Here is a 20,040-nt window from a genome sequence, read left to right on the forward strand (position 1 = left end):
ATGTGCTGTATTCTTGGTGCTCTGGGGGTAACAGTGGAAGGCTTCTGGAGGTCTGGCCCCCACTGGTGAACCTCCTGATGGTACCTGCTTTTTGGCCACTGGGTGACACAGAGTGTTGGGCTGGATGGGCCATTGGCCTGATCCAGCAGGGCTTCGCTTGTGTTCTTAAAACAGCAAAGGTTCAGAAGCACCTGAAACGACTAACACAACTTGTGGCAGGGTATACTGCGGTGGCTCAAGTGGTTAAGACGCTGAACTGCAGGCTGTGGAAGGTCAGTAGTTCAGCAGTTCGAGACCCGAGTTGCTGCATGATGGAGTGAGCTTCCCATCTCTAATTCCAGCTCCTGCCAACCTAGCAATTCGAAAGCAAGAAATTGCAAGTAGATAAATAGGTACCACTTCGGTGGGAAGGTCACAGCGTTCCGTGCGCCTTGGTGTTTAGTCATGCCGGCCACATGACCACGGAAACGTCTTCGGACAGCGCTGGCTCTTCGGCTTTGAAACAGAGATGAGCACCGCAACCCTAGAGTCAGACTCGACTGGCTTTCGAGCAAGGGAACCTTTACCTTTACCTATGCACTTTAGTCAGTTGCCGCTCAGTTTGAAGAAAGTGCCACAATTTTATTTTTTTTTGGTCTCTAAGGTGCTACTGGACTTGCTCTTTTCCTCTGCTCTTCTCCAGAGTACAGAGATCAGTTCCCCTGGAGAAAATGGATGCTTGGAAGGGTGTGGCCCTGTACCCCACTGGGATCCCTGTCCTCCCCAGGCACCATCCCCAAATCTCTAGGACTTCCCCAACCTGGATCCGGCAACCCTATGCCCCCTGACCCTGCCATTGGCCAGGGCAGACCTGGTAACCCTGTCACTTGGGCTTGGCTAACTGGCTCGTTGGCTTTTACGCCTGCGGTTTGCTAGCCCTGCCGTGCACTGAGCCTCTGAACATGGGCAAAGCGCTTGGCTCTGGCCACCCCACAGCACGCCTTGGGGAGCAGGGTGGCCAGGTCGCTGAGCCCCAGCACTGTCCCGTAAAGCTAAGCGTTCGTCTCCACAGAACGCTACTTTCTTCTCCATCCTTTCATTCTCTCCTTGTTTAATTTGGTGCGTCGACTGGTCGCTTTTCAGCTTCGAAGGCCTCAAAGCCCCTTCTAAGATGGCGGCATTTGTATACCTTACCACTGGGATGGTCTCTTCATCTTGGGGGCAGATCAAGGCTGATGGGGAGCAGGTTGAAGTACTGGAGGCTGCTCGTATTTGGAATACTGTTTTTGCTTCCTCGCTGAGGACTGGAGGCTTGTGGCACCTTGGGTATGAAACTGTGATACTGTATGGGCTGCGGTGGCTCAAGTGGTTAAGACGCTGAACTGCAGGCTGTGGAAGGTCGGTAGTTCAGCAGTTCAAGACCCGAGTGTGCCACATGACGGAGTGAGCTCCCGTCTCTACTTCCAGCTCCTGCCAACCTAGCAGTTCGAAAGCAAGACATTGCAAGTAGATAAATAGGTACCGCTTCGGTGGGAAGGTAACAGCGTTCCGTGCGCCTCGGTGTTTAGTCATGCCGGCCACATGACCACGGAAACGTCTTCGGACAGCGCTGGCTCTTTGGCTTTGAAACGGAGATGAGCACCGCAACCCTAGAGTCGGATTCGACTGGCTTTCGAGCACAGGAACCTTTACCTTTATGGGCTGAGTAGCTGGGCTGCATGCGCACATGTGTAGTTTTTGGAGAAGCGGGACCTGCCCGTTGAGCCTTTGGATAGGGCCGTGGCTGGCTTAGGTGTTGCCCCATTTCACTGTTGGCTGTTCTGATTGCCCATTTTTTCCCTAGGTTTGGGTCAAGGCGATGTCCATGACCTCTAAAGCTTTGATGAAAGGGCTGTGATTCTGTGGGGTAGATTGTGTGCAGCACAATGCAGAAGAATTCGGGTTCGGTCCACGGTGTCTTCAGCGCTGGGGCAACCTTTGCCAGAGATCCTGAAGAGCTGCTGCCAGTTGGGGTAGATGATCCTGGCCGTAGTAGACCAGTGGTCTGACTCCAGTGAAGTAGCTTCATATGTTCATGGCCTGGTTTTAAAAAGCTAAAAATGCCTTCTCTCTCTAAGTTAGTGTTTGCAAAAGGCTGCTTTCAGGGGGCTCTTTAACCTAGAATTGGAATATACACTTGGCACATTTTAATCATTTACATTGGAAAGGATGTCAGGTGCTGAAAAAAATCTCTCTCTGCCTGAGACCCTGGAGAACATAAGAACATAAGAGAGACGCCAATGTTGGATCAGGCCAAAGGCCCATCCAGCCCAACACTCTGTTATCACACAGTGGCCAGAAATACCAGGTGCCATCAGGAGGTCCACCAGTGGGGCCAGGACATTAGAAGCCCTCCCCCTGTTGACCCCCCCAAGCACCAAGAAGACAGAGCATCACTTGCCCCAGAGTCCCTATCTATACCTTGTGGCTAATAGCCACTGATGGACCTCTGCTCCATATGCTTATCTAATTCCCTTTTGAAGCCGCCCATGCTTGTAGCCGCCACCACTTCCTGTGGCAGGGAATTCCAAGTGTTAATCGCTCTTTGGGTGAAGAAGTACTTCCTTTTATCCGTTCTAACCCGACTGTTCAGCAATTTCATGGAGTGCCCACAAGTTCTTGTATTGTGAGAAAGGGAGAAAAGTACCTCTTTCTCTACCTGTTCTTTCCCATGCATAATCTTGTATACCTCAGTCATGTCACCCCTCAGTCGTCTTTTCTCCAAGCTAAAGAGCCCTAAGCGCTTTAACCTGCTTAGGTGTTCCAACCCTTTTATCATTCGAGTTGCCCTTTTCTGCACTTTTCCCAAAGCTATAATATCCTTTTTAAGGTGTGGTGCCTATCTGAGCAGGCAGTGCTAGATGAACCAAGGATCTGTCTGACACGTGGATACGGCAGCTTCATGTGAGCAGCGTGGCGCCTTGGCCCTTACATGCATGCAGTGGGGCTCTGTGCCCCATTCTGAGAGGTGCAGGGCCTTAACTGGTGGCACCATGCCTCCCGAGGGCCTTCCCTAGAGAAGGGTGGAACCATGGCCCATGTCTCTCCCTGGTTGCTGAGATTCTTGTGGGAAGTAAATGGCCATGCTCAGCCTAGAAGGGGCACAATAATCAAGATTTTAAAAGAATTCCTAAAATACTGTCATCTTAATGCATCCACCCCCCAAGCAGACATTATTAAAAGTAGTTTTACTGAACTTGCCATACTGTGATAGCTGTTGTGTTTACTTTTTTATTACTCTCAGTGTGTGTGTGTGAGAGAGAGAGAAGTGTTGTCAGGCTGCTTCTGACTTATGGTGACCCTCTGATTTCGTGTCCTCCGGAAACATCCTGCCGTTAACAGACTTGCTCAGGCCTTGCAAACTGAGTTGCTTCAATTACGAGCAGAGAATGATGTAAATAAAGGGGCAAATAAGTATTTCTGCCTCATATTCTGGATGGGAGATATTTTTCTGTCCTCGGACATCTGTGTGTGTTTCAAAATAGTCTGTCAAGCAAAGGCTGGAGATGGAGAGAAGGGGTTGCTTTTATTTTCCTTCGGGTGTAGAAAGGTCTCTTGACCTGCCCGGTTTCTGTCTTCTTCCCGATAAATCTGATAATCATTGACTGGTAACTGTGCCGGTCCCCAGAACCTTCAGCACAGCTAGAATTTATTAGCATTCTTCAAATCTTAGGGGGTTGCAGGGAAACCCAATTTGTTAAAATACGTTGGGGTTACTGCCTCCCCCCCCCAACTTAAGTTCAATTTCTGCAGATGCTTAGATGTCGTAAAGAGAAGTGCCGCACAAGTCAGGGCGGTGGGAGAAATAAGGGGTGTGGGTCGGCAAGGGGAGCTGGAATTTCTCCTCCTTTGTGGGGTCCCCTCTTCTGTACGTGACCTCCACAGGTGGTGACAACTTAGACGCTTGCCTTTAAAAAGATTTTCAGGATTTGGAAGAAGTGGGGGAAAGGCAGGGTCTGGTTCCAACCACAGCTCGTGGAGAAAAAGGGCTCCTGAACACGTGCAGAGTGGATTTCCCTCCAGTAACTGCCCCCCAGCACTCACAGTTCTGGGATAAAGGCAAAGGGCTCCCATATTGGAAATGACCCTTCCATTCAGCCCCCCCCCCACCTCCAGTCCTCCGGCCTTGGCAGACACACACACACCGCACACATCAAAGAGTGATGTGGCTCTAATTAGATAGCCTGAGTCTGTGGAAAGTTAATTTCCTTTGCCGCTGATTAGCAACAGGCGGCCTATTCCGCCTCCATCTCGAATTGGAGGGCTATCTGGAAAATATCCAGGCGGGTTGGAGCCACCAAGCACAGCTCTTTCCGAAGACTAAACTGCCGATTCTGAAACGGGGGGGGGGACTTCTTTTCGATCAAGCCAGAGCTGTCGAGATATTTTAAGGGTAAAAGGTAAAGGTTCCCTTGCTTGAAAGCCAGTCGAGTCCGACTCTAGGGTTGCGGTGCTCATCTCTGTTTTGAAGCCGAAGAGCCAGCGCTGTCCGAAGACGTTTCCGTGGTCATGTTGCTGGCATGACTAAACACCAAGGCGCTCGGAATGCTGTTACCTTCCCACCGAAGTGGTACCTATTTATCTACTTGCAATTTCTTGCTTTCGAACTGCTAGGTTGGCAGGAGCTGGAACTAGAGACGGGAGCTCACTCCATTATGCGGCAACTCGGGTCTTGAACTGCTGAACTACTGACCTTCCACAGCCTGCAGTTCAGTGTCTTAACCACTTGAGCCACCGCAGCTCAAGTGGTTTTAAGGGGCCCAAAGGTAATTAACAGGTGCCAGATTTGCCGTGGGAAGGTCACGTAAAACATGTCTTTCTTTTGGGATGGTGTATTTGGGCGTGTGGGGCAACAGCCCTTGGCTCCCTGTAATAATAGGTACGTTTTGAGGCGTTTAAAAAGTCTTATGTTGGTGGAACGGGTGATAATCCTGGCCTGAGTGGCGGCTATTGCAGGTCATAGTGAACCGACTTCTGTCTCTTCTGGGGTGGGGGACGGATTCCCTTCTGGTCTTCGGTCTCTTCTTTTCTGCTTTCTCTTAGGACAGTCTAAGCCAGGGGTGTCGAACTCATTTGTTATGAGGGCCGGATCTGACATAAATGAGACCTTGTTGGGCCAGGCCATGGGTGCCATAAAATGTCATGCCAGGTAGCAGAGATATAAACTTTATAAAGGACACAAACACAAAGATTTTTTTTTACTTAAAATAAAAACATGCTTAAAACGTTAACTCTATAAGCTGCAAACCTACTTTTGATTTATTGACATTCACCACAGAAATCTCATGCTCAGAGTTCTGAGTCTAGGACCCAGGTTAAAACATGAAATGGCTGAGCGATTGAGAGAGTCTGGCGAAGCAGGCTACGATGCTGCAGCTGCAGCAGCAGAACTGGAAGCAGGAGATGGCCAGTTCCACTGCGGGCCTGATGAAAGCCCTCCGGGGGCCTGATCCGGCCCCCGGGCCACATGTTTGACACCCTTGGTCTAAGCCATATTGCACAATTTTGCATGCTGGACTTTGGTGGTGTCACTGGCTTTGGTTCCCCCCCTGTTTACACTGAGACTAGGTGGAAAGAGAACGGGGCAGCTGCCGCCTTATTGGAGGGCTTATCCACACAATTCATGATCCACACCCCCTCTCCATATGTCCTCATTTTTCTTTGCAGGCTGCTATTGATAGGATAATGCATATTCTATTGGGGGCAAGGCGTCACACACAGAATGTGCTACCGTTCAGCTTCCTAAGAATCTTGGCTTCCTTGTAATCCCACCCCCCAGCAAGATTCTAGCCAGGCCCATAGCTATGGCAGGGCATTCCGGGGCTCTGCCCCCTCAAATGTGAGGCATGCCTCACAACATCTGCTACCCCTCTACCCCTCCCCTCCTGTGACATTAAAAGGGCCCTCCAGCTGATTGGCAGAGCATGTGGCCCGCTGATCAGCTGGAGGGCCCTTTAAATCTTGCAGCCACCTCCTCCCTCCCCTCCTCCAAGATTTAAAGGGCCCTCCAGCTGATCAGTGGGCCCTTTAAATGTTTCAGGAGGTGAGGGAGAGGGGTGGCTGCCGTCTGCATGCCTTCCCTGAACTTCAAGCAGCGAAATCCCCCCCTCTCCCAGTTTGGTGTAGTGGTTAAGTGCGCGGGCTCTAATCTGGGAGAACCGGGTTTGATTCCCCACTCCTCCACTTGCAGCTGCTGTATGACCTTGGGCAAGCCATAGTTCTGTTCGAACTGGCCTTGAAAGGGCAGTTCTCGAGAGAGCTCTCTCAGCCTTGGGTTGCTTCCAGAGCACCTCCACTACTCTCCAAGCGTCCTCTCTGTGGCCCTTTCTGCACTCTTCTTTTAATTCACATTCACCGCGGTGTCCTCCAAGGAATTCTGCACTAGAATCGAATTCAGCCTTCTTTTTAATCCTGGTTATTTTCCCCATTCTGCACTGAAATCGAGTCCAACCTTCTTTTTTCTCCATTCTGCATTACATTACCGCCTTTCAGTGGTCGGCCCGATTTCAGCCTGCTGTTGCCCCTGGTTATTTGGATGCTGGTTTGCCATGGACTTAAATTGCCCGGACTCGAACTCTGAGAAAATCCGGAGTGGCAGGGAGATGCGGGAAGGACCTCTGTCATCGCCCTCCGGACTCTGAGGTCAGGTGCCATGGCTTCAGGGTCCATCTGAGCTCTTGAATGGCATAGCAGTACTCAGGGACCGGCTCTACCACTAGGCAAACTTAGGCAGCCACTTAGGGCACACGAGTTAGAGAAGCGCCACAAAACCTGAGTGTAGGTAGCGCCACCTTATGCTGAGTCAGACTGTGGTCCTGTGTAGCCGAGGGCTGCCAGCAACCTGGAGAACAAATGTCCTGTCCCTTTAACAGAGGTTCAGTGGGATGACTTCTCACTTCTGCGGGGGCCGCGCCAAAGTCACAGTTCACCTAGGGCACTAAAATGCCTCGGGCTGGGCAGTACTGATTGCATGAACTGGCCCCTCAGCTTCGTTTCTGTGCGGGCACCCAGTTTGGTGTAGTGGTCAAGTGTGTGGACTCTAATCTGGGAGAAGCGGGGTTGATTCCCCACTCCTCCACTTGCACCTGGCTGGATGACCTTGGGTCAGTCACAAGCTCTGGCACAGCTGTTCCTGAAAGAGCAGTTTCTGTCGAGAGCTCTCTCAGCCCCGCCTACCTCACAGGGTGTCTGTTGTGGGGAGGGGCAGGGAAAGGAGTTTGTAAGCCGCTCTGAGACACCTTTGGGTAGTGAAGGGCGGGGTATAAATCCAATCTCCTCCTCCTTCTCCTCCTCCTCCTCTTCTTCCTCTTCTTCCTCTTCTTCTTACAATCTCCTTCTGCAAGGTTCACAAAGCAGAACCCGGAAGTGTACTTAGGAATGAGCCATCTGGAGGCAGCACTGTCACTCAAGCATCACTGCCACATCACTCGAACCCGGACCCCAGAGGCAAATCGGCAGGCTCACGAGGCTCTTGCATGCAAGCAGGATCGTCCAATCCTTGTGTGCCTCTGGGCAGGATAAACAGGACGGAAAATCCCCACACGTGTTCAGAGAGCCAGTTTGTGTAATGGTTAGAGTCTCAGACTGGGGAGACTGAGACACTAAGCCCGACTGTGGGTTCAGGCAGACTGACTCACAATCTCAATTCGTCTAGGAGGCATGCTTGGAGAGAAGAGAGAAATTAATTCATCAGCATCTTATTTCCTTTCCTTGTTTGAAACCTGGCTTCCTGCTTTGTAACTAGAGTTTTAAATAGCAAAACAGGTTTTGAATAGCAAGATGGGTTTTGAGTAGTGAAACCAGGTGGAAGCTGCAGGGTTAAGCCCCCTCTGTCTCCCTACAGAGTCTGGAGCCTGCCGTTCGCACCTTATAGAGGGACCAACAAACCCGAAGCTATGAAACTCCCCTGGTGACCTTAGGTTTCTCGGTCTAACCTAACCTGCAGGGTTGTTGCACGGAGAAAATGAAGGAGGGGTAAACACAGTTATTCAGAAGTCTCCCCCACTGAGTTGAATGAGGCTGTCTTTTCCAGCCATTTGCATCAGCCCATGGCCTTTAGTTTGCAAGAAACCCCACACTTGTGGGCAGCTTGGCTCCTGGGGACTGTGCCCTTTAAACGTCGCTCTCCAGACTTGGAGCATGCCACATGTGTTGTTTGTTTCTCTCTCCAAAATGTTCTTGTTAATGGTCCATCCCCGTCCCCCATCCATCCAGGCCAGTACAACCCTCCTCTCTGCCCCTAGGCAAGATTGATTACAGCTGTATAGTCAGCATCTTAAGTGGAAGGAAAAGCCAGGCATGTGTTCGAATGCCTGGGCGAGGGGTGGGCGTGTGCAGATCTTTTTTGCTTGGCAATCCACCTGCTGTTGCTGTTAACGAAGTTCGGAACATCCAAAGCTGGAGGCGGGCTGTATTGAGTGCAAGGAGGCATATGGGGTGCGTTCAGACGGCGTGCTGGGAGCGGGTTAAACTGCTTCGGCCTCATGCATTTTTTTTTAACCTGGAGAATCGCGATCACACTCACCACCTTGTTCCGGATCGCTGTGCAGCAACATCGCTCCCCGCCGGTGTTGTTTTCTCTCTCTCAGTTTGGGCATGCGCATAGGCAGCCATCTCTGGAACTAAAATTTTCGTGCGTGCACAGAACAGCGATTTCCTCATCAACCCGACTGCTGTAACACTTCCCTTTAAACTTTAAAGGACCACTTCCCTTTAAACGTTTACCCCCAAAATGGCCTCTGTGAGATCCCGAACTCGTCTAAATGCTAAAACTAGGCACTGTTTAAACATTGTTTTTCATAACTCTGTGGCGGACCTCCGCCTATGCGCACACCACCAATGCTTTTTTAAAAATGGCGGGCGAAAAGCGGAAGCCTCAGGCAGCTTTTGAGTGGGGGGAGGGGGTTTAAACCGGAAGTGGCTCGACACCGGAGGCACAATCACACAGGGAGGAAATGTGGCTGGAACTGGAGAATCAGGAAACACCATTTGGGGACCTGGTATCAAAATACTCCGAGTTCAAGCCGTTTTGAGCCGGAAAGCAACAGCTGGGGACGGGAGGCAGATGTTGACCATGTGAAGCCGCAGATAAAATCCGTTTCTGAGGTGGGCCGAAAGCGGACTAAACGGCCCGTCTGAATGCACCCATGTAGTGTGGCCTTGTGTGCCTCAGAGATGGGGCTCGTCCCACATAGGACCCGGTGGCACCTTGACAGAGAACTGCGGAGTCGCCGGGCTCCTTTCCTGGCAGCACCCTGGGCATTTACAGAATCCCATGGCAAATTGCGGGTGTTCAGCTTTCCTTAGGCTGAAGGTGCAAACTACAGGGGGGAAATCCACTCGAGGAGATTTGCTGGGAGCACTGGAGTGATGTGGATTCCGGGGCAGCGGTTCCCGCCTGTGGGGTTGCGTCTCTCGTAGCCGGTCCTTCTCCCAAAGGAACTCTCTTGAATGGCTCCTCTGACCTTCTCACAGTCAGACTTTCGAGATTCAAATGTCGCTTTGGGGATTCGGGTGGTGTGGGGCTCAGAAGCCTTACGCCTTCTTGGGGCTGTAGCTCAGTGGTCCACTTCCTGCTTTATTTGCAGAAGGTCCAGGGTTCAATCCCCGGCATCTCCCCTTAAAGGGATCAGGTAGGAGGTGATGTGAAAGACCTCTGTCTGAGACCCTGGAGAGCTGCTACCAGTCTGAGTAGACATTCTGGCGGAACACAGATGTTGCGTGCAGAAGGTTAGGGGTTCGATCCCTGGTATCTCCGGTTAAGCCAAAGGTGATAAGAAAGTCTCTTCTCTGCTCTGGAGAGGTGCTGCAAGGCAGAAGAGAGGCCCTGCCAATAAGAATCAGTGTGGTGCAGTGGTCAGAGCGTTTGATTAGGATCTGGGAGACCGAGATTAGAATCCTCACTCTGCCATGGGGAAGCTTGCTGGGTGACCTTGGGCCAGTCATTGTTAGCTTAACCCTACCCTACCCGGGTTGTTGTGAAAGTAAAATGGAGAGCGGAGAACAGTGTTAAGTTCCTTTGGGGCCCTTTTGTGGGAGAAGGTGAGGTATCAATGAAGTGTAAGCCCATTAATCAATACTGAGCTAAAGGGACCGATCCTCTGGTAAGGCATGTGTTCAGGTGTATCCCACTTTTAGGAGGGGCTGTGGCCAGTGTTCCCTCTAAGCTGAGTTAGCGTGAGCTAGCTCACAGTTTTTTAGCCTCCAGCTCACACATTTTTGCCTTTGCTCAGGAAGGAGGGCTCCAGAGCAGACTATGTATGCAGCAGCCAAACCGTTCGCTCACAACTTTAATGCCAGTAGCTCACAAAGTAGAATTTTTGCTCACAAGACTCCACAGCTTAGAGGGAACATTGGTGTGGCTCAGTGGAAGAGCCTCTGCATGGCATGCAGAAGGTCCCAGGTTCGGTCCCCGGCATCTCCAGTTAAAGGATCTTAGGTAGCAGGTGTTGCAAAGGACCTTTCCGAGAGCTACTGCCAGTCAAAGTAGAAGCTACAGAGTGAGGTGGATTAGAGGTCCTGTTCAGAAGGACCTTGCAGCTCAGCTTTGCATGACAGGAGGTCCCCCAAGTACCATCCCTAGGTGGTGGTGGAAGAGGAAGAGGAGTAGGAAGAAGAAGAAATTGGGTTTATACCCCGCCCTTCACTTGGACTCTCAGAGCGGCTCACAATCTCCTTTCCCTTCCCCTCTCCACAACAGACACCCTGTGAGGTCGGTGGGGCTGAGAGAGCGCTTTCGAGGACTGCCCTTGAGAGAACAGCTCTGAGAGAACTGTGACTGGCCCAAGGTCACACCAGCATCTGCATGTGGAGGAGTGGGGAATCAAACCCGGTTCTCCCAGGTTAGAATCCACGCTCCTAACTACTACACCAAACTGGTGTCAGAAGAGGCTTTTTTTTTCTGTTTCAGACCCACTACCAGCCCAGGAAGATAAGATGGACCAGTGAGAGGCAGTGTGATGTAGTGGTTAGCACATTGGATAGGTCCTTGGGAGACCCAGGTTTTCATTTCCACTCTGCCATGGCAGTTGGTTGGGTGACCTTCAGCCAGTCACATCCTTTCAACTTCATCTACCTCATGGGGTTGGTATGGGGTAAAACAGAGGAGAGGAAAGTGGTGTAAACCACTGTGGGTCTCCGTTGGGGAGGCAAGTGAGGGATAAAATATCAAGATGCTCAAGAGAGAGAGCCTTCTTGGAGTTGGTGTCAAAATTATGGAACTCCTTCCCCATCTCTCCCTGTCTTCCGCTGATGGATGGAGCCTTTTTTTTGTCCTTCCTGGCATTGCCTCAACGATTCCTCGTTCCTGCCTTATGTTTTAATCCGCTGTATTTTTTTCATTTTAGATGTGTATTTTTAGCTCTGTTTTTTAATTGGTTTTCTGAGGTATTTTCATCACGCCGTTTTAATTGTTCGCTGCCTTGGCGACCTGGATTGGGCAGAAAGGAAGGAGATATGTGGAAATAAAATTAAAAATAAAATGTGACTTGGTGGAAGGCAGCTGTATATGTCTGTGGGAGGATGAACTTTCCAGAAGGGAGGGTGGATCAAAAGGCCTGATAAATCTCTCAGGCCACAGGGGTCTTCTCCCTCCTTGGTTCATAGGGTTATCAGCTTTGGGTTGGGAAATACCTGGAGATTTTGTGGGTAGAGCCTGGGGAAGGTTGAGTTTTGGGGAGGGGAGGGTAACCTCAGAAGGGCATAAGGCCACAGAATTCACTCTCCAAAGCTGCCCTCTTCTCCAGGGGAACTCATCTTGGTCATCTGCAAATCAGTTATCATCATGGACCAATGCTCCCTCTAAGCTGTGGAGTTTTGTGAGCAAGGATTCTACTTTGATAGCTACCGGCATTAAAGTTGCGAGCGGGCGATTTGGCTACTGCATCAGTCAGTTTGCTCTGGAGCCCTCCTTCCTGAGCGAAGACAAAAATGGGTGAGCCGGAGGCTAAAAAACTGTGAGCTAGCTCACACTAACTCAGCTTAGAGGGAACACTGAATTTGTGGGAGATCTCCAGGTGGCAGCTCTACTGATTTAGCAGGAGCGTATTCTGCAACTCCTCAACCCCTAGTTTTGGGTGTGTCCTCACACTCTTCCAAGGTACAAGGAGATCAGAAGAGCCCTGCTGGATCAGACCGGTCTCTCTAGTCCAGCATCCCGTCTCACACAGTGGCCAACCAGTTCCTCTGGAGGGCCAACAACAGGGCATACAGGCTGAGGCCTTCCCCTGATTAAAAATATGACAATCCCTGCTGGATCAGACCAGTGGTCTCTCTAGTCCAGCATCCCGTCTCACACAGTGGCCAACCAGTTCCTCTGGAGGGCCAACAACAGGGCATACAGGCTGAGGCCTTCCCCTGATTAAAAATATGACAATCCCTGCTGGATCAGACCAGTGGTCTCTCTAGTCCAGCATCCCGTCTCACACAGTGGCCAACCAGTTCCTCTGGAGGGCCAACAACAGGGCATACAGGCTGAGGCCTTCCCCTGATTAAAAATATGACAATCCCTGCTGGATCAGACCAGTGGTCTCTCTAGTCCAGCATCCCGTCTCACACAGTGGCCAACCAGTTCCTCTGGAGGGCCAACAACAGGGCATACAGGCTGAGGCCTTCCCCTGATTAAAAATATGACAATCCCTGCTGGATCAGACCAGTGGTCTCTCTAGTCCAGCATCCCGTCTCACACAGTGGCCAACCAGTTCCTCTGGAGGGCCAACAACAGGGCATACAGGCTGAGGCCTTCCCCTGATTAAAAATATGACAATCCCTGCTGGATCAGACCAGTGGTCTCTCTAGTCCAGCATCCCGTCTCACACAGTGGCCAACCAGTTCCTCTGGAGGTCCAGCAGCAGGGCATAGAGGCCGAGGCCTTCCCCCGATGTTGCCTCCTAGCACAGAGGTTCACTGCCTCTGAACATGGAGGTTCCCCTCAGTCCCTATAGCTCGTAGCCACTGGTAGACCTCTCCTCCATGCATCTGTCTAATCCCTTGTAAAGCCAGCTATGCCTGCGGCCATTGCTCCATCCTCTGAGACCCCTTCTGGTACACCTTTGACATCTCTACTCCAACACACTCCTGAGGCTAGCCAAGGTCATCGCAGATGCTGGGTGCTTTATGGCCTCCATCTCCTCTCCACCTGGGGGGCAGGGGGGATGGGAGACTGTCACGCCAGTTTCATCCAACAAGGCCATAAAGTTCTCACTGCTCCTTAGAAGCTGTGCTTGTCCCACTGGGATTCTCTTGCATTATTGAATTCTCCCAAAGCATCGGTGTTTGGGAGAGGGCACCGCTACGATCAGCTCTGGCCATTCAAAGCTGTAGCCCCAAATATACTGACTGGACGGAGGTCTGATTCCGCTCATTGACTTGGTTCAGACCCAACCCAAAGCCCCGGTTGACTTTAATCACAGTTTGTGGAATTAGAATTCGGCTCACAGATGATGGCCAAAATCCTAATGTGCCTCAGCAATGTTGGTTACCTCAACTTTGCTCTTTCCCCGTCCAGTCCCAGCCTGCCTTACAACAAGGGTGAACTTGGGCAGATCATGAGAGGGAGGGCAGGAAGGTTTGCCTCAGTGCTTAGTTCTTGTGACCCTTTCTGACACGCCCAGGGAAATGCTGATCGCCACCTTTGGGGTCAGGAAGCCATTTTTCTCCAGGCCAGTTTGGCCAGGGATCCTGGTTTGTTTGTTTTTTTGCCATCTTCTGGACATGGAGCAGGGGTCACTAAGAGAGTGGAGGGGGGAGGTATTTGTGAATATGCTGATCGCCACTTTGGGGTCAGGAAGCCATTGTTTTCCAGGCCAGTTTGGCCAGGGATCCTGGAGGGTTGTGGAGGGGTTTTTTTTTGCCCTCTTCTGGGCCTAGAGCCTAGGGTCACTAGGGGTGTGTGTGTGGGAGATATTTGTGGATTTCCTGCATCGTGCAGGGGATTGGACTAGATGACCCTGGAGAGGTCCCCTCCTACTCTGTGGTTCTATAAAGGGTTTAAGTCGAGATGTCCACGTTCATACACCACACTGAACTGTAGTTAAGACTAACTATTAGTAGTAGTAGTAGAAGAAGAGATTGGATTTATACCCCGCCCCAAGGGAGTCTCAGCGTGGTTTACAATCTCCTTTCCCTTCCCCTCCTCACAACAGACACCCTGTTAGCTCGGTGGGGCTGAGAGAGCTCCGACAGAAACTTCTCTTTTTCAAGGACAGCTGTGCCAGAGCTTGTGACTGACCCAAGGTCACACCAGCAGGTGCAAGTGGAGGAGTGGGGAATCAAACCCGGCTCTCCCAGATTAGAGTCCGCGCACTTAACCACGACACCAAACTGGCTCTCTAGTATTATGTTTGCTAGCACGTGTTTGCACATGCTCTGGTTTTAACTTTATTACTGTTTTAATGTATCTCGCTGTTTTAATATATCTATATTATACGTCTGCTGTAAGCCACCCTGAGCCTGCCTGGCAGGGAGGGCGGGGTACAAATTAAATAAATAAAATAAAATAAAGGTTTCCGATTCCAGTTCAATGGCCCCTAGCTATCTGCAGTTATTGGAGCATCACGTCTGAACTGAACTAACCCTTCTCAGAAGCTGTGGTGTAGGACTGGGAGGGAAGACAGCCTCCCCCCCTCCCCCCCGGAGGAATTGGGTTGCTTTAAAGATTCCTTTCGTGTCACCTTCACATCTGTCCCTGTCCCTTTCTGATTTGCCTAGGGGTGCCACGTCGGTGGTGTACAGCTGTGAAGACCGAGAGACCCATGTCCAGTACGCTGCCAAAATACTGCAGAAGACGGTAAGTGAGCAGCAGTTGCGTGTTTCAGTTTTTACGGAGTGGGATTTCCTCTCTTTCCTGAACACAGGGAAGTAATGGCTTGACAGTCGAATCTCTTTGGGCTCAGAGACTCCAACGTGCCAGTCATGTGGTACCACGGAAGGGTCATCAATGCTCCCTCTAAGCTGTGGAGTCCTGTGAGCAAAAATTCTGCTTTGTGAGCTACTGGCATTAAAGTTGTGAGCGAGCGATTTGGCTACGGCATAAATTAGTTGGCTCTGGAGCCAATCCTTCCTGAGCGAAGACGAAAATGTGTGAGCCGGAGGCTAAAAGACTGGGCTGGCTCACACTAACGCAGCTCAGAGGGAACACACCTCTAAGTCAACGTGAACAAAGCAGGCCTATTTGGCAGATCAGTCCGGCACTCTAGAGTGTCTGGTGTGGCCCATTGCCAGCCCAACCGCCAGGCAAACCATACATGCCAGATTCTGAGGGGCACTGAAAACGCGAAAGGAGCCTCTACCGGCTTGAGGAGAAGTTTGGAATTCATGGGCGGCTGGAATCGCCAGTCTTCTGCAGCTGCTGTGATGGGTTATGGAGGCCCTCTGAAGAGAGCTTGTCTGTTTTCATTTTTACATTGCTTATTTTGAAGGTCCGGTCAGTGAAACATTCATTCTAGACTTCTCTCTACTGAACTGGGGAAGGACAAGTAACAGTTGACCTAGGGTGCTAAAAAAAACTTGAGCTGACTCTGAAGAAGCCCCCTGGAGATGCCTTCTCAGCTGCCTGTGCCTGGTTAAGAAGAACCGTTCTGGATCAGACCAGGAATCCATCAGCATCTTCTCTCACACAGTGGCCAACCAGTTCTCTGGAGGTCCAGTAACACGGCATAGAGGCCGAGGCCTTCATAAGAATATAAGAAGAGCCCTGCTGGGTTAGACCAGTGGTCCATCTCCTAAGAACTTCAGAAGAGCCCTGATAGATCAGACCAGTGAAGGTCCATCTAGTCCAGCATCCGATCTCACACAGTGGCCAACCAGTTCCTCTGGAGGTCCAGTAACATGGCCTAGAGGCCGAGGCCTTCATAAGAATATAAGAAGAGCCCTGCTGGGTTAGACCAGTGGTCCATCTCCTAAGAACATCAGAAGAGCCCTGTTAGATCAGACCAGTGAGGGTCCATCTAGTCCAACATCCGATCTCACACAGTGGCTAACCAGTTCCTCTGGAGGTCCAGTAACACGTCCTAGAGGCTGAGGCCTTCATAAGAATATAAGAAGAGCCCTGCTGGATCAGACCAGTGAAGGTCCATCTAGTCCAGCATCCTGTCTCACACAGTGGCCAACCAGTTCCTCTGGAGGTCCAGTAACACGTCCTAGAGGCTGAGGCCTTCATAAGAATATAAGAAGAGCCCTGCTGGATCAGACCAGTGAAGGTCCATCTAGTCCAGCATCCTGTCTCACACAGTGGCCAACCTGTTCCTCTGGAGGTCCAGTAACACTGCCTAGAGGCCGAGGCCTTCATAAGAATATAAGAAGACCCCTGCTGGATCGGACCAATGGTCCATCTCCTAAGAACATCAGAAGAGCCCTGCTGGATCAGACCAGTGAAGGTCCATCTAGTCCAGCATCCTGTCTCACACAGTGGCCAACCAGTTCCTCTGGACAGCCAACAACAGGGCATAGAGGCCGAGGCCTTCATAAGAACATCAGAAGCGCCCTGCTGGATCAGAGCTGTGGTCCATCTACTATGAACATCAGAAGAGCCCTGATAGATCAGACCAGTGAGGATCCATCTAGTCCAGCAGCCTGTCTCACACAGTGGCCAACCAATTCCTCTGGAGGTCCAGCAACAGGTAATAGAGGCCGAGGCCTTCCCCTGATGCTGCCTCCTAGCTCAAAGGTTTCCTTTGTCATTGTGCATGCATCCGCCATTTATCCTCTTGGCCTTTGCAAGCTGTCCTTGAAAAAGATTTGGAAGGTTGCCGTCCCCTTTCTGCGATGGAGCGTGCCCAAGTCGGCAGCTGTGTGAGGGGCTTCCTACGAGGAACAGAATGGTGGTCGCACTGGCAATTGGCAGTGATTGATTGATTTTTAGTTGGGGAGAACATGGATGGATTACATGTCCCTCCCTCTTTTTAAATTTTCAGATAGACAAGAAAATTGTCAGGACCGAAATTGGCGTCTTGCTGAGACTCTCGCATCCAAATATAGTAAGTAAGAGCGTCCTGTGTTGCTTTGTGCACTGTGAAAACTCCCTCCCCAATGCATGCTCTCTCTTGTTGGTGCCTGCACCCTTCGTTCAGATCCCTGTCTTTCCAGAGCCGGCTTCGGGGAGGGGCAGCCTGGCAAAGGAGGTGTTTAGTGTTAAGAGCGCAGACTCTAATCTGGGAGAACCAGGTTTGATCCCCCACTCCTCCACATGCAGCTGCTGGTGTGACCTTGGGTCACTCACAAGTTCTCTCAGAGCTGTTCTCTCCAGGGCAGTTCTATCAGAGCTGTCTCAGCCCCCACCTACCTCACAGGGTGTCTGCTGTGGGGAGAGGAAGGGAAAGCAGATTGTAAGCTGCTCTGAGACTCTGGAGGGTGGGGTATAAATCCAATCTCTTCTTCTTCAGTGGTGCCAGGGAGGGCTGCAGATTTGGTGTGGGAGATGGGGTTGGGGTATTTTGACCCTTCTGCCTTTCTTTTTCTGCAGAGATAGTTGGCTTCTGCTGTGCAGAACCCCATACTTTTCTGCCTTCCAGGTACACGAACACCAAAACGTGTTCATGCATTCACCAGAGTGAGAGCCGGTTGGTTTTCTGGCAGCTGGAGTGAGCACAGCAAATATTGATGAAGGGGTTAACATTCCACATGCCTAAATGCTCTTTTGCAGGCCTAAGTCCATTAAACCGAATGGGACATTCCTTTGAGTAAGTACCTAGGATCGTGCCCACAGGAATCAGCACTGCAGAATTCCTGTGCGGAGCAGAATGAAACTGGAATCCAACTGCACCTATTTCTTGTTTCTTCATATTTATAGCCCGCCCTTCCCAGAAGGCTAACAGGCTAACAAAATTTATTCCAAGCTCTCATGAGTCAGAGCTCAGTTTATTGGATACATGAGGTACACATCTATCATGCCAGTGTATGCACATCAGAAGGAGTTACTGTATTTACTTGAATGTAAGAAGGCCTGTAGCCAGGTTTTTGTGGCTTGTGGGGCAAAATTTTTTCTGTTGGGGCTGAAGTTCTCAGTGCAGAGAAAAAAGCCATTTAGCCAATAGAAAGCTGTAAGCAGGACAGATCTCTAAACTGCAAGCTGTCAACCACTTGAGATGACAGTTCTCAGCTGCTGCAAGTTAATCACTTCTGCCAGCCTAAGCAACAGTTCTGATAACAAGCCGGCAGATGGGGGTGATGACTTCTATAGTAAAGAAAGCTCACACTTAGGCAGAAAAACTCTCTTCAAGGAGACCAGTTTCTTGACGCAGAAGGGATCCTAGGGGTCACCTACTCCAACCCCCTTGCTCAGTGCGGGAATTAGTCAATCACAGCACCCCACTCTGATTAAAGGAGCATACACATTTAAAAAATGTTTTCAAATGATTGAAAAAAGCATTTACAGGAGAAATTCTTGTGGGGCTGTGCCTTTAAGAATGGGGGTGGAGCCTCCAAAAGCCCCACTGTAGCTATGGGCCTGAATGTAAGATGACCCCCTGAAAAATGTTATATGCAAAAACATTTTATTATTGGACATAACTGTAACTTGTATGAAACTGTAAGACAACCGCCTCTTTTTATAGCATACCTGTGGGGGGGTGGGACTAGTCTTCCATCTTCTATATAAATCGGCGTGATCATCATATACCTTGTGCACGTGATGAATTGTGAGCTGACTCACAAGAGCTTGTGGTAAGTCCTGGCACTTAGTGCCTGAAATATACTTATTAAATATGATCCCAGAAGACTATAGCTATAATGAAAAATACCTCATATTATATATAATTACAGCTACGAGAATATTATGGGCAAAATACTGGAAGCAAGACAATATACCCAAAAAAGACGAAGTAACAGAAAGACTGATGAGAGTAGCTGAAATGGATAAACTAAGCTTAATGTTACAGGGGGAAAACGAAGAAGTTTTTACAAAAAGATGGTCGGGAATGTATAATTGGCTAGAAAACAAGCAAAAGACTCTAATGTATATATCTATATGAACAAATGGTTCGGCCAGCAGCATGTCAATTTTGGCAGTACGAGCTTGGGGAGTCTTTGGGCCAGCCGAATGTCAATTTCGGCCCCATTATATCCTATGGGCCATTGAAGTCAACGGCGAAAACATAGGGTATATTCTGGGGGCTGGAGGGGAGGGGGTTTGAGGGAGAAGCTCCAAACTCACAGGGTAGCTGCTGGGGCCTCTCCCCAAGATACCCACCAGGTTTTAAGAACATTGAACCAGGGGGTCCAATTCTATGGGCCCCCAAACAGGTTGCCCCCATCCCCTCCATTGCTCTCTAAGTTGGGGAAATGGCACATAGGATATAATGGGGCCGAATCACCACCAAAATTTGGCAGCAATTCGTCGGCAAGCCGATTTGGATCAGAGAATCTGAATTGGCCCGCAGCAGCCCGAAAGGGGCCCGAATGGGCCATTTTCGGGGGTGCATTCGGTTCAGACGAACCAAATGCACTTCCCTAGTTGCTACACAGAGGCAGGCCATGGCAAACCACCTCTGAACACCCCTCGCCTTGAAAGCCCTACGGGGTTGCTGCTAGTCGGCTACGACTCGATGGCGCTTTCCTCCACCAGCGCATGGCCAATTCCATTCGCACTTGAGTTTGGCTCTGCCTTCGCCCAGTCGGGTCTTCCTAGTGGAATCCTGCTTCGAATTCTGTGTCTGAGCAAGGGATGAGAGCGCTCTGTTCCTTTCTTGATGCTTGTTGGAAAGACTGTGATCTTCAGTTTGTGCTTCTGCAGTTGTAGCAAAAAAAAACCCCAGTTCATGGACTGTTACACTATATATATTTTGTTGCTGTTGTTGTTGTTCAGTCGCACAGTCGAGTCCCGACTCTTCGCGACCCCAGGGACCACATCACGCCAGGCCCTCCTGTCTTCCGTCGTGCTCCAAAGTTTGCTTAATTTCATGTTCGTTCGTTGCATCGATAACACTGTTACTGTCCATGGGGTTTTCTTGGCAAAGATACTGGAGTGGGTTGCCATTTCCTTCTCCAGTGGATCACGCTTTGTCTGAGTTCTCTGCTATGGCCTGTCTG

The 20,040-nt window shown here is 50.4% G+C and overlaps 1 protein-coding gene across 1 annotated transcript in view; it reads left to right on the forward strand.

Annotated features, from left to right (window-relative positions):
• Positions 1 to 1,150: 1,150 nt before the first annotated feature.
• Positions 1,151 to 20,040, forward strand: part of LOC107119217 (calcium/calmodulin-dependent protein kinase type IV-like) — a 63,606-nt gene continuing 44,716 nt past the window's right edge. Inside the window, exons 1-3 of the mRNA XM_015421687.1 lie at positions 1,151 to 1,231; positions 14,672 to 14,803; positions 16,929 to 16,991. Coding sequence (XP_015277173.1) covers positions 1,151 to 1,231; positions 14,672 to 14,803; positions 16,929 to 16,991 — 276 coding nt within the window. The remainder of the gene's footprint in view (positions 1,232 to 14,671; positions 14,804 to 16,928; positions 16,992 to 20,040) is intronic.

Source organism: Gekko japonicus, unplaced genomic scaffold (genome assembly GCF_001447785.1).
Source record: "Gekko japonicus isolate JY-2015 unplaced genomic scaffold, Gekko_japonicus_V1.1 scaffold777, whole genome shotgun sequence".
NCBI lineage: Eukaryota > Metazoa > Chordata > Lepidosauria > Squamata > Gekkonidae > Gekko > Gekko japonicus.